General features: G+C 37.2%; 1 protein-coding gene across 1 annotated transcript in view; it reads right to left on the bottom strand.

Annotated features, from left to right (window-relative positions):
- The window catches only part of lrig1 (leucine-rich repeats and immunoglobulin-like domains 1), a 37985-nt gene that overhangs the window by 15271 nt on the left and 7508 nt on the right, over positions 1–15206 (bottom strand). Inside the window, exons 2-7 of the mRNA XM_084101834.1 lie at positions 10314–10385; positions 9329–9403; positions 3597–3734; positions 3342–3485; positions 1278–1421; positions 946–1089 (exon numbers count right to left, since the gene is read on the bottom strand). Of these exons, the coding sequence (XP_083957960.1) occupies positions 946–1089; positions 1278–1421; positions 3342–3485; positions 3597–3734; positions 9329–9403; positions 10314–10385 (717 nt within the window). The remainder of the gene's footprint in view (positions 1–945; positions 1090–1277; positions 1422–3341; positions 3486–3596; positions 3735–9328; positions 9404–10313; positions 10386–15206) is intronic.

Raw genomic sequence — 15206 nt, 5'->3', positions numbered from 1 at the left:
GGTGCGATTACATTTTTTTTTACCAGGCGTCAAATTTGAACAATAATCCTCTTGTAGATTATATTTTGTAATATACACGACCGTTCAAAAGTTTGGGGTAAGTTAGATTTTGTTTCAAGAAATTAATACATTTATTCAGCAAGGATGCATTAATCTGATCAAAAGTGACGGTAAAGACATTTACAATGTTACAAAAGATTTCAATTTCAATTTTCTATTCATGAAAGAATCCTGAAAAATAAATGTTACTTGAAGACCAAATCAGCATATTAGAATGATTTCTGAAGGATCATGTGACACTGAAGACTGGAGTAATGATGCTGAAAATTCAGCTTTGGCATTACAGGAAAAAATTACAATATATTAAAATAGAAAACAGTCATTTTAAATTGTAATAATATTTCACAATACTGTTTTTCCTATATTTTTTATCAAATAAACACAGCATTGGTGAGCATAAGAGAATTCTTTCAAATAAAAAAAAATAAAAAAATCGTACCAACCCCAAACCTTGAATGGTAGTGCATTTATGTACAAATATCTGAAAAGCATCTTAAAAAGAGCAGATTTTCATAGATTCTAAATCATAAATGTCATTCTAGCATTCGTCAAGCAACACTGTAGAAAAACTCTACATGAAATGCACACATATGTCTGTGCTATCAGCTATCTTAAACCATGCAAAGTTATTATTATTTTAAATAAATATATATAAATGTAATAAATAAATTAAATAAAACTCAATTATTCTTTAAAACAAGACATAAAATGTAATTTTTTTTATTTATTATTTTCAGGTACATTTGTTGATTTAAGTTTTTATTATATATATATATATATATATATATATATATATATATATATATATATATATATATATATATATATATATATATATACACACACTGAAGAAGAACGAGTAGTAGAGGAAATGAGATATCTCACAGTTCTCGGAGTCTCTCACAAAAGCCCCATCCCTCAGGGTTAAAGTAAGAGATGGAGTTGTTGGAGAGGTAGAGCTGCAGGAGCGACTCCAGACCGTACAGAGAGCCGCTGTTCACCTCCCGCAGATTGTTATAGTCCAGGTGCCTACAGATGTCAAATGCACACAATATAATAACTGTATGATGCAAAGAGATTCACTACATGTGGTGGATATATATTTTATTGCAGGTTACTTTGGTTGGAAATGTCAGTTAAAAAATATAAACGTACTATCAATGGTCTATTGTGACAACTATTAATAATGATGTATTTGTAACAAGATTCGGACTCACAGAACCCTCATCCGGGCGAGACCCCAGAACGCCCCATCCGTCAGCTTGCTGATGTTGTTTCTCTGAAGCTTGAGAACTTCTAAACTGCTCAAACCTTGGAAGGTGAGTCCCTCGATCAACCGCAACCTGTTCCTGCTCAGCTCCCTACAAAACACACAATTAGAATGTGATTAAAATAAATGACCAAAAAGGTACTTGAGGAAATGCCCACAGCATGATATTCTGAAGATATTCTTGGCATCTATGGTTTCATACAGAACCTTTAACATCCATGGAACCTTTCCATTGGACAAAAAGTGGAAAAAGGTTCTTCAGATTATTCAAATATTTTTCACACTGGGACAAAATGGTTCTTTTAAGAACTGTTTACTGAAAGGTTCTTTGGGAACCCAAAATGGTTCTTATATTTTTGAAAACTTAAGAGCGTAGAATTGTAAACGGATAGCATGTCCAGCTGACATTCAGGTCACATAAAGCAGCTCTTCTCCCTCTTTGATGTCATTACTAACCAACCTATTGTTCTCGCTCACCAACATAGCTGTGGCTTTGTGGTTGCTGAAATGCACTCCAGGTGTGTGTGAGAGGTTTAATATGAGCTTATGTTGCCTCATTCATACATAGATTCAGTATCACTCTGTCCACCTGAAGAACAAAGCATATTTTTGATGGAAGTCTGATATGAGCAGAAACAAAGAGCTTAGGCACAGATGGTTACGCTTGGGGCAAAGAGGGATCCATAGATCTGCAGTGGGGTGAAAGAATTGTTCTGCTCTGATGTTTACCAATGGTCTTCTGACCAAGAATGTTGATACGTTTAATATAACATCTGGAAACAAGTGTTGGGTGGGGGAGGTACTTTAAACTGTAGCTTCCAAAGTTGCTGAATAATTTAAAATATAGTTTAAACTACTCAACTAGTCTTAAATTAAAAGTCGATTAACCACTCTTTTGAAAACGCAGTTGCACAATAACTACAACTGAACCAATGACTTTATACTAATGCGACCAAGTCAAAAACAGTAGTAGTACAGAGATGTAGGGTTTTGTCACATTACCCTTTAGTTTACATTGGAAACGTTCTTGTGTTCGAAAATAGCTGGAAGAAGTGCAATTAAAAGGAGCAAATCCTGGGGGGTCTTCGAGTTTAATTTTAACTTGACAGGCCATCTTTAAAACATGGTGCATGCCGCAAAAAAAAAAAAAAAGCAGTGCAAATTGTGCTACAATTCAATTTATATTTCCCCTACCCAAAAGAAGCAACTTCTGGCAAAAGGGTTTTACTATGTTGGCACTTTAATCGAAGCACATATGTTAACAATCAAAACTAACAAAAATACATTTAACACTACCATTCAAAAAAATTGGGGTCAGTAAAAAAAAAATATGTATAATAAGTAATGTTTTTTAAAGTATAAATATTAATTATTATAAATATCATTATTTAATATTATAAATAACTTTTTTTATTTTAATATATTTTAAAATGTAATTTATTTCTGTGATGGAAAGTGGAAATTCTGGTCTTCAGTGTCACGTAATCCTTCAGAAATCATTCTAATATGCTGATTTGGTGCTCAAGAAACATCTATTAATATAATTAATGTAGAAAACAGTTGTGCTGCTTAAAGGTGCAGTAAGCAATTTCTGAAAAACGCTGTTGATATTTGAAATCACCAAAACAAACACGCCCCTACCCAAAAGGATCACACCCCTTGATAGCCCCGCCCCAAAATTCATCAGACACGCTATGCAACACAGGCACCTCCCCTCTAATGAGTGTATACAACCCTTACTGCTGATTGGCTACAAGTGTGTTTTGGCGCTAGGTCCGATCCATTTTCAACAGCGTTTCTCAGAAATCACTTGGAAACTATGATACTTTTTTTTCAGGATTCTTCAATAAATAAAGTTCAAAAGAGCAGCATTTATTTCAAATAGAATTTTTTTGTAACGTTATAAATGTCTTTACTGTCATTTTTGATCAACTTAAGTCCTTGTCCTTAGAAAGTATTAATTTCTTTCTTTCTGACCCCAAACCTTTGAGCGTGTGTATAGTGCACTCACAGTTGTGTGAGCTTGGGCAGCTCCAGGCCTTTAACAGGAAGGTGGGTCAGCCGGTTCCGGCTAAGTCTGAGGATCTGCAGACTCCCGGCGAGGTTCTTAAGCGCCCCGAACTCCAGATGAACAATCTTATTACTGCTCATGTGCCTACAGAGATGAAATATCCCTCTTCAGATTATGAAAGAATACAGTGTTACATGAACACAGATGTTCACAGTTACATCTATTTGAAAGAGAGAGAATGAGTGCGTTTCTTACAGGTCCTTGATTTGTAACCCCGGAGGGAAGCAGTGCTCTCTCAGCTCTGTGATGTCATTATTACTCAGATCAAGCGTCTCCAGAGCAGAGAAGTTCTGCAGCAGGCTCCCCTCCAGTCTGCGGATTTTATTATGGTGCCTATAAGGGGAAAAAAAAGAACATATCTATTATAACTAACTCTCTACACAGCTGTACAAACCTTCACTGAGTGTTTAATATGGGTTCATGTGACACTCTGGACAGATTACACGCTAATCTATTTTTTAATGTCTACACAGATCAGGCAAACAAATGGAATATCCTGGCAAAAACTAAGACTGTAGATCTATCCTTGGTTACTCTAGACTTATAATTATCAGGTTGCTTTATCGCGGTGTTTTTTGTTTTATTAGTGCATTTGCAACTATGTTAAACTATATGTTGGTCCACATATCTGTGCTGATAGGCAGCTGTCTGCTCTAACCACATGAGGCTCTTTCGGAGAGAATGTGTCAATAGGGCTTTGAAGCCCAATGGAGGCTTGTTTCCACACACGCCTTCAGAAGTGCCAAGTGACTGTGGCTAGATACGGTAACTTGATTTGTCAACACACACATGCAAACGCACAAACACATACAGGCCTGGAATCCCAAACAAAAACCCAGCAATGGTGACAAATATCAGTCAGATGAAAGATTCATCTAAACCTGTGTATGTCTGTTTCTGTACATAAAGCTTTGGGTGCAACAGAAGAGATTAACAACAAACTAAATATATTAGGACTCAAATAACTAATAAGACAACTATATGCCTCTTCATTTCAGCTTTAAAGCAAATTTTCACACCAAGTGAAAGACAAGATTTTAAACCGAAACAATGCATTTCTATGATGTGCATTACACCTAATTTTTGCACTGGACTCTGTGTTAATACTTTTAATGGAAAAAATGTGTTATGTTTGTGAATATTTTAGTTGTGTTTAGTCAGACTTTCTGAGACTTTCTAAAAAAATTTAAAATCAACTTTTTCCCCCAAATCCCCCAAAAATGATTTGGATTAGATTTGCTGTGAAGTGTTAGTGTCAGTTTGTGCATATTTTAACATTTTAGTTTCTTTAGTCACACAAAGGTATAAAAAAATCCGGTATCCAATCTGTTTTTAATGTTCTGCATTGTATTCGGATTAGATCGTGAACACTTGTTTTGTTTGCGAATATTTCAAATTCTTGTTTTGACTCAATTCAGTCAAAAGTAAAACGAATAAAATTTCAAAACAAAACTTAAAGTAAACATTTTGTTGCGTTTGTGAATATTTTGTGTTTTCTTGTCACTTAGTTAGTCAGGCTCGGTGTTAACTGTTGTTAACGTGGTAAAGACAAATCAATAACAGTTTTCTCTCAAGGGGGCTTTGGATTTCTGTCCTTCCCCCTTTTTTCTTTGCTTCTATTTCTCTTTAGGGTTGAGGCATGAGAAAGCAGCTGACTTAAGAATCACACTTGTTTTTGCCGGCCACGGAAGGAATGGCGAGGTCAAGCTCTCCACATCTGGAATTTGTTTTGGGGTAGTTTCAGAGTAAGCCATCCCCGCATTGGAGGATGGGACAGTACTAAAGAAAAAAAAAAGAAAAGAAAAGAAAATCTCCCTCTATTAAACTTGCTACTAAAAAACTAAAAAAAGTAACGGAGAGGGCTTAAGGAAATGACGTTGCATTAGATGAAAGCTTAGGTTACAAGCTTTGGGGTAAATACCGTGGGATATGAATATGGTTCATTCAACACAATAATATATATATCAATGTACCCTGGAATTACTATCTGCTACCATTTCTATATCATGGTACCACCACAGTACTCTTTTTGCCAACTGAACCTCATATTCAAATATTCTCCATACCAAATATGAGAGATATTCGGTCGAACCTGAAACATCCTCCACTGAGGCTGGCTAGTCATGCTCAACGTTCCAGCACCTGCACTATGATCAATGCTAACAGGAAACCCTACAAAGACGAGGCAGACAGGCCCATACAGCGAAGACGAGTCTGTGCTGGAACAACAAAGCCTCCTTATTCGGCTTCCCAATACTGCGCAAATCTCACGGTAAACACACGGTCCGCTGAGACCAAGAGGGGATTTCTGCTCTGGTTGTCTGCTGGCAGGTGTTCTGTGGGAGCCTAATAGACCAGCAAGGCCTTTCCCAGTGAAGACGGGACCCGGCAGACACGCAGATGCTCCCTGGGTTGACCGTTTAACTGGAATTCTGGGTGGGAATTGTGAGAAGAGGGGAGAAAGAAAGAGGAATGGAAGGACAGAAGAAAGAGCGAGCGAGAACGACGGAAGGAAAGAGAAAAGGAGGGAGTACCCCCACTGTCCCACCTGAATAAACAGACAGAGGGTATGGATGAGGACGTGTGCTGTGCTTACCGCCCTACAGGATGTTCCTGTGACTAACAGAGCACTGAGACTCCACTGAGTAGCAGGTCAGCAGCTGGTGACCTTCTCCGGGCAAAAAAAAACATGCTGACGTTAAACGAGAGAAACGGTCCACTCTCATGCGCTGGCCATCCCAGGCCTGAATCCGTTTTAAAGTGGTACTGCTGGGATCTGCTCAGATCTAGGATCAGACTTACCACATCTGGGTTACAGCAGATCTGAAAACAGACCCAAGGCAAAACGATACTTTACAAATAGTTTACAAAGACTTTGCTTGTGGTTTAGTTGTTTTTCTTACACATGTTTGGGTTAAACTGAAATACTATAGCTGGATTCCAAACCAATGTCTGGATCAGTGTCGGAATCAGTTGTTGGGGAGAGAGAGAGAGTGTGGGAGCTGAATGTCTTAGCCAGTTAATCCAACCAAAGCAGCACCGCACAAAGGATAAGAAGGTTAGCTGCTTTAGGCAGCATTGATTGGCTTATCTGCTTGATGAACTCTGAAAGTAAGGAGAAGAAATGGTGTGGGAAGGTTTGTGAAGGGTGTTCTGAGCCCTCAAAGATTGTTTCAGGTAGGGATGGATCGGAATGGTCGTCCAATGGTCGTATTTTTTATTTGTTTTAAAGGGATAATTCACCCAAATCACCCATTATGTCGTTCCAAATTTGTGTGACTTATTTTGTTCAGTAGAACACCAGAATACATATTTTGAAGAATGTTGGTAACAAAAAAGGTTTTATTACAATTGACTTTTATTGTATGAGAAAAAAAAGGCATTTTTCAGAATATCCTATTTATGTTCCACAAAAAAAAAAAAAAAAAAAAGTCATTCCGGTTTGGAATGACATGAAGGTGAGTAAATGATGGCAGAATTTAAATTTATAGGTGAACTATCCCTTTAATATTTATTTTATATTGTATAGTATTATATATATATATATCTTATACTGAACTTAACTGAACAGTTCTTCAGTTAGTCAGTTAACACCACTTAGTCAAATTTAAAAAAATATGTTTACATTTTTTTTTCCGTTTTTCACAACCCTAACATTAGTCAGGGAAGCCAAACAATTAGTTATTGGTGGGTCCATAAAGCAGCAATAGTAACAGGTTTATCCAAACCAACAAAAAAGGACACATGGTCGTTTGAGCGTTGTCACTATATGACTGTGTGATATATGAAAGTTTCAATAAATTTTGGGCAATTTAATATTTAAGAATATTACTTTTGGCGACAAAATTTTACAACACCGTTAATATATCAGTGATTTATTGTGATTTTTATTTGGCTATTATATATCCTAAAAAGATATACATATAACTTTATGTTATTATACTATTATACTTTATAACTTTATATATATATAAAAAACATTTTTATTTGATTTTTTTACTTCTCTTAAAACATTGAGTCTAATTAGTAACAATGGCAAATTTATGCCATAGTGAAAAGTCGTTGAACAGATGAAACATATTGATATAATATCAAGATCAATGTGACAATCAAGCGGTTTAACATACATAAATGTGGGCTTCAGACCCCCATCCCAAATCCTACCATACACCTTAAACACCTAGCAAGAGTAACATCTGTCAAACACTTCCCAGCAGTTGAGAATCACAATGAACTAAAACACCACAATGTGCATCTGTACTATATGCTGTAGCAGTAAAAAGTGAGACCAGATGTCCAACATCAAACTGTTTGAATACGACTGTCAGCAGTCAAAGGAAAAGATTAAAATCAGTAGAATGCCGACTCTGCTGTTTAAACACTTCACTAGAGAGAGGGGGAAAGAGAGCGCTACTGTTTAAATGCCGTACTCGGTTCAGATGAAACGGGGCATTGAGGAGTTTGGTGTTGGTGACAGACGAAGCAGTATTTTAGTGCTGGCTCTGTGGCCGTATCACAGGGGGCTGCTGTCCGACAGCATTCCAGCTGATGAACTCAGAGGGAAGGAATTCTGCGAGCGTTCCGAACAAGAGCCACGAGCAGGAGCAGGGTCAGGTGTTCCTCACAGGTGGAAATCGAGAACTCTCGCTCTTTCTGTTCCTACCCCTTCATCCGTCTGTATCAGTAACCATCCGATCTCGCCCCCTTTCCGACTGACCCCTCCCCCATTTCTTTTACAGTAAACCATTTGATTGACAGCTACAGCTGGGCGTTCTACTACATTCAGCTGTGCGGCTCAAAAAAGACGAGCCCTTCCCGATATGCAGCGACCCTCTATAGCAACAGGCCTCGAACCAGGGCCAAAAAAAGAAGCACCCTTCCATTTGGACCTACATTCCCTGATCATCACCCCCCCATTCCAACCTTTCCCGATATCCTCCAAGCACAGCTAGCAAGTGTGATATCAAATGTTCCAATCCTGTGAATTGAACTGAGCAGGTTTTTCATCATTTCTGGGAGATGGTGATTAACTGTAAATCAATGAGGTCACACCATGACAGCACAACTGTCCGCTATAAAGACACCGATCGCTTTACCGCTCAAATGAACGACACATTTGGTAGTGGAAAGATATATTACAGATGGGAACATGATCCGTGCAGAAGACAGATTACTGCTGGGATATCAGTCGGTGTGAAGGAGATACAGGCAAGCTGGTGCTCTGAAACAGGGATATACAGACTGAACATGACTTAAGTCTATAACCAAGCATTATTTAAAGTGTGTAAAGGTAAAATATTTGACAATTTGATGTAAAGAAATCACTGCTTGAAAACAGCATTGTTGTTTTTTTAATTCTTCAATCATTTTGCAGCTCTGTTTGGTGACACTTTATAGCACTGAAATTACAGACTTCACATTTGATATTAGTTTAAGTATAAACCTGATATTCATTACTGACATTTGCATCTTGTGCAAATCTGTCTATGTTACTATTATATTGTAAAAAAAAAAAAAAAAAAAACCCTCATATTCACAAACCATAAATGTGTACCTGAATGCTGAGGAAGGAATGGGCTCAACCGCCAAGAAACAAACACAGATACACATGATCACCCCAAATAAGGTAGTAATTCTCCAGGGTAACACTAGTAAAGGCAGTTTCACTAACACAGCCATCAACAACTAAACACCGTCCAGAGGTGGGAATTTTTAGGCCTGCACAATCCGATTTAAAAACTACAAAAATATTAAACAAGTACCAAATGGAAGGGATTTACTTCAAGCCTGATTTGCTAAAATTGAAATATTCCTTAAATAAAATATGACTGTTCAAACCATGTAAACAATAATTTGTGTTGTGTATAGAAAGTGCCAACTCAGAAGCATGCGTCATCATAGCGCATCACACACTGATGTTTACTTACAATAACAGTGTAACGACTGTTGCTGCTGCGTCTCCAAATAAAGGGATGGATGTCAGCTCATTGTGGTCAAGTCTCCTGTCAATCAAAAAAACAGGACAAAATCCAGGTTAAATAATATAATTATTGATACGTCTTGAATAACATTTCTTGTAATATACCTAATAGATCTCATATATGAAATATATATATATATATATAATTGTAATATATTCTAATATATGTTGGGGTTTTTTTGGAATATGTATTTCATGTATTTTGTGATAAATATATTCATAAATAAAATAAATAATATAATAATATATACTTTTACCATGGTATATATAAATTACACACACATATACATACATACACACACAGTAACAGTGACCATCCACACACTGAGAGAGAAAGTAGGCCCGTCTGGCAGAGGGCCAGACACAGTCCCTCGATGTATTAAATATTTACAGCGCAGGTTAGTGGCTGGTGTCGGGTGATGATGGAAGGCGCTTATAATAGCAAACCTCTTTATTCCCAATCTCCGCCACTTTCAGGACAATAGCCACCAGCTAAAGTACTTAAATATCCAATAGCACTGACAGCACGCTTTAAAATGATTTATGACCGATTGTGGCTAATGGCTGTAATTAACATTATTACACCATTTAATGAACTTCATTCAATTGCCTCTCTCTGTGGGGCTTTAGCTGTGGGAATGTTTTCTAGCCAGGATCAGAAGTGGTTTATATTTTACACGTAGAATTAACCAGCACTTCCACTCAGAATTAAAGAGTCGTCTTATAAATGATATGCTTATAGATGCATCTTTGTCCTGAAAACAAATGTTGGCCGTAAAGTGTGTGAAGGCCGACAACATCCTGTTACAGCTCTGGGAAAGTTGCTAGCATTCTAATTGATTTCATTAAGCAGGGACAGATTTCCAGCTGGGCCGATCTACAGGAGGTTTGGACTCCGAGACATGACGGGGACATGGGACTGCTCTACTCACACTTCTCTCAGGTTGGGCAGATTGGAGAGGATGTCCATATCGACTGCTGTCAGCTTGTTGTGGCTCAGATTTCTGAGTGAACAAAGAGAGGGAGGGGAAGAGAGAGAGAGAGAAATGTATTAAAACACTTTAGACAGACGCTCATAACGGTTGACAGACGCTACTCCTTCAGTAAAAAGCGGTGACATGAAAACGATCGCATTTCTCTCACGAGCAGACCCATTCAAGCGCCCTAAATCTCTCTCGCCTCACTATGTCTACTTTGCCAGCAGCAGCTTTCAACAACACACCGAACAGTCTATCAGTCCGGTTCATCACTGAAACGTGTCATATCGACACTTATGGCCCATAAATCAGAAACATCAACAGCCTCCTTTAGCGGGACGTCATCTTCATTTCAGCGCGGTTCAGGCGAGCACTCATCCAAAGGCTTCAGATCGGGCTTGGCAGAGCGCTGACCTCCTGCTCTCCCTGCTGAAATGTCCGAGATTGATGGCGCTGTGATCTATAAAGCTCCTGTCAGCTCTGTGGTTTCTTCCTTCGCTCCTCGGCTACTGCCTGCTCAGATTTTCCTTTCGGATGGGCTGCACCATTCTTGTATTGTTTATAGTTGGAGTAAATGGTTTAAAAAGGGACTCTTTGACTGAATTTATATTCAATCTTAGGAGAGCATTGAAATTTTGGCAGTATTTTTATTTATTTTTAGAGAATGAGAGAGAACCGCAAATTATTAGCGAAGAAAGCAGGAATGGAAGGCTGGTGAGTTGGATTCAAACAGGAATTTCCCAAACAAACACCAAGGCTCAACATGTCTGGATCATATAAAAAGATTTAAGTATTTTTTAAAAAGTACAATTAAAAGAAAGATTTATTATGATCAATGTTGAAAACAGACATTATTGTTGTGAAAACTGTGATCATTTATTTCAGGATTCCTCAAAAGGACATCATTCATTTCAAATAGAAATCTTTTGTAACATTATAAACATCTTTACTGTAACTTGTCATCAATATAATGATTCTTTGCTGAATAAAAGTTTTAAAAAAAATTGACCCCAAACTGTTAAATACTTCTTAATATTTATTTTTACAAGAATATTCAAGGTCAAAGACTTATATTTTAAAGGAATAAGCTTGCTTAAATGCTTCATATACTTTGTATACAAATATTGCCGGTTAAATATTGCACTATATGTTTTTAAAGGAATTTTCAGGTTAAATTCAAGTTAAACAACTAACAGTTATGCACGTACAATGGAAGTTGAGAGACTGGGCTTTTGGAAGTTCAGGCCAGTAGAAAGTGTAATAAGAAGTGTCCACATGTACAATCCGTTTAGAAAGCGGTTTGTTCCCGCAAACACAAACTATTGACTTTCGGATTATCTTCAACTCCCTGACTAACAGACTCAATGACGCACCCATCTAGGTCCACTTAGTAGAGTTATCTAGCTGTTTTAATAGGCAGCTCATCTGCGCTTGTAAAGAAAACATTGGATGATTGTTTTTCCATCTGCTGAATCGAACCTGAGTGAGGATTTGTGGAGCTAGCTGGTTGTAAAGGAGCAGAATTACACCTAATGTGTGTTTCTCACTCATTGCTGTCAACCCCAGCCATTCACAAGCAAACTTGAGATAGAACAGACATCGACTATAGTTAACATTTAGGATGGTTGTATACCTTCTCAATTTAGCATTGTGCACCAAAGAAGGAATAAACAAAAGGAAAAGTATATTTTAATAATGCAGACATCATAATTTAATAATCACACTTTAAGTAGCTCAATCTGTCCCTATTCAAGTGGTAAAGTTGCGCAATCTAGCAAAGCAATTTACTCTAGTACTGAACAGGAAAAACTGTGACAATGCTTCTGTGGTTCGGCTCATGTGTGTGTTTGTGTGGAGATAATAACACAGGGTGAGCTGCCCTGAAGGCAATCATCTGATGGGGTGAACACAGCGAAATTACAGTCCTGTACCATGAGGCAATTACCTAATTATACCGAAGCAAAGTGAAAAATTGCAGGCTTTCTTAAAAGAGCCTCACCAGGGGGCACAAATACTGTCGAGAAAAACCATGTACGCCCGTGTGGAACGGAGGTTGATAATCTGCTTTAGCCGTTTCCAACCTGCAAATTGCTGAAGATTGAGCGTAATGAAACCGTCAATCTCGTCATTCGCACGCCGATTACTGACTGATGTTCATATTAGTTTCCACTACAGAATTTTATGGGCTGAAACAGAGAGACCAAATACAAGGTTAAACAACACCACGATTGTCAACAGCTCTGTCAATCACTAGTGGGTGGAGCTAATAAAGAGGCGGGAAGTATTAGAGTCATTTAAAGGTTTTACTGCTATACAGCCAAGCAAGACAAAAAGCTCATTAGACTAAATCTCCTCAGTCTTCATGGGGACCTCATGTTTGGAGAACTGACCTATTCCCAACCAGCCAAAAAGGAAATGAGAGTGATAATATAATCACAGTGTATAATTCTCAGTCACTCCACTTTGTTTAAGCCGCTTTATCTTATCAGATAACACTAACTTTCACACCTTCAGGCTGACCTTTGGGGCATAAATCACATGGTCGTTGTAACCATACAGCAGGCTTAACTAACGCTCCAGTTTTCCAGTGAGGGTTGATTTCAATGTAAAGTCCTTAAGACTTAAGTCTTTTGTGACTTGTGAAGTCCAAAATGTAACATCGAGTTTTGTGGCTCTTAGGCCAGGTCTGGCAATCTATACGAAAGTTTGTAATCAGTAAAAATGTTTTAATGTTTTTGAAAGAATATTATGCTCACCAAGGCTGCATTTATTTGATGAAAAATACAGTAAAAAAAAAAAAGGTAATATTTACATATTTTTAAATAAATAAATGTAATTTATTACTGTGATGGCAAAGCTGAATTTTCAGCATCGTTACTCCAGTCTTCAGTGTCACATGATCCTTCAGAAATCATTCTAATATGCTAATTTGCTGCTCAAGAAACATTTGGTAAAAAAAAAAAAAAAAAAGACATTTGCTCAAGAAAACTATTGTGCTGCTTAATATTTTTGTGGAAACCATGAAAATAAATAAAAGAATGAGCCTTTTGAGATCCCACCCCAACTTCTTGTTTGAATAACAAATATATCAAGATAGACAAAACATCAAATTGTATCATGGGCTCTTTAATGATTAAAATAGTATTCTTAAAATGATTGAAAAAAGCTTAAATTTATGTAGATATTAGAGTTTAATAAAATAATGAAAATTATCATTGAAGTTTGACAAATAAAATCAATGATGATAAAGCTTTATGAATTCAGCTGTTATTTTTATATCATATATAACTATCTTTTCATATTTGTCTATCATTATATTTCTATATTAAACAACTATTATCTATTTGTGATTACCACTATTTTATTAGACAGTAAGTCAGAAAGGCCAGAAAACCTAAGAAATTAATGAAGAAAAAAAGTAGCATATCTAGAGCCCGACCGATATGGATCTTTGGGGGCCGATGCCGATATTAGGGAGTAAAAAAAGCCCGATATCGACATATCGGCCGATATTATTTATGTGTATATTATAGTACAGTACCAGTCTAAAAAAGTTTGGACACTTTCCCATTCGTGTGTACAAACTTTTGACTGGTACTGTATATATATTTTTTGCAATGATCACTCAAATGTGGTGATCAAACACTTGTGTGATAAAGATATGTAATGGATGCAGGGTGAATGATAGAATGAGAATGATACATTTGAGCTGTAACCAAACTAGTTTGCATTGCATGTTCTATTCAATATTATATTCTAAATACTGTTGCATAATCTTCACTAATGACTTTGTCTTTTTATTTAGTCACGTTATATAAAAAATAACTTGTATCAAGACCTTGTTATCTTCTGTTATTAGTCTTAATTCCTCTAGTCTCTACCAGTGGAGGAAGAACTCAGATCTTTTTACTAAAGTAAAAGTAATACCATAATGAAAACATGTTTAATTACATATGTACAGTACTTTTATACCATTTTAAATAAGTAGTCAGCAAAATGTACTAAACGTGAAACTAATCTTTATGCAAAATGGCCCTATATAAAGTGTCATAATTATATAAATTATTGGAATTTTGCTTGATGTTGTAACATAGCATTATAGGCAGAATAGGCTGACACCGTGTCTACACCGGAAGCAACAGCTATTTACCCTGGACACGACAAAGCGCCCGTTACAAAGCAGAATGAGGCGTCGGTTTACTGTCGGAGATTTGTCGCTCGCGCCGCGCCGCATCCAGTGTAGACAACATCATTAATTATAATGAGTTCAACTGTCTTTTGTTGCATCGTGCCGCTCGCGTCACACGCATCACACACGACAAGCGTCGGCCAATAGTGAGCCTACGTGGTGACGTACAACACAGACGCGCTGCACTAAAACACTACGTGAACTAACTCGAGGCCCAGAGAGAAGGAAATGAATAGTGGAATAAAGTCGTTATTTTTGTTTGTTTTTGCGCACAAAAAGTATTCTCGTCCCTTTATAAACTTAAGATTGAGCCACTGTAGTCACTTGGACTATATTAACAATCTCTTTAATAACTTTTCTGGGCCAGCAAGTTTCAGTCACTTAGAAGCCTATGGAGAAGTGATCCAGCTCTCAGATTTAATCAAAAATATCTTAATTTGTGTTCCGAAGATGAACGAAGGTCTTACTGGGTTGGAACAACATGAGGGTGAGTAATTACTGACAGAATTTTCATTTTTGGGTGAACTAACCCTTTAACGGTAAGTTGCTAACTAGTTACCAGTGCGGTGGTGGCATGAGTCTGTTGAATGGTGATTTAACGCTACGTTGTCACCTGGTGAGACGCAATGTTATAAAGTAAATAAACAATGCCCCCGTCT

This window comes from Abramis brama, assembly GCF_963993115.1.
Source record: "Abramis brama genome assembly, chromosome: 23".
Lineage (NCBI taxonomy): Eukaryota > Metazoa > Chordata > Actinopteri > Cypriniformes > Leuciscidae > Abramis > Abramis brama.
This window is presented reverse-complemented; position numbering and strand designations above follow the sequence as displayed.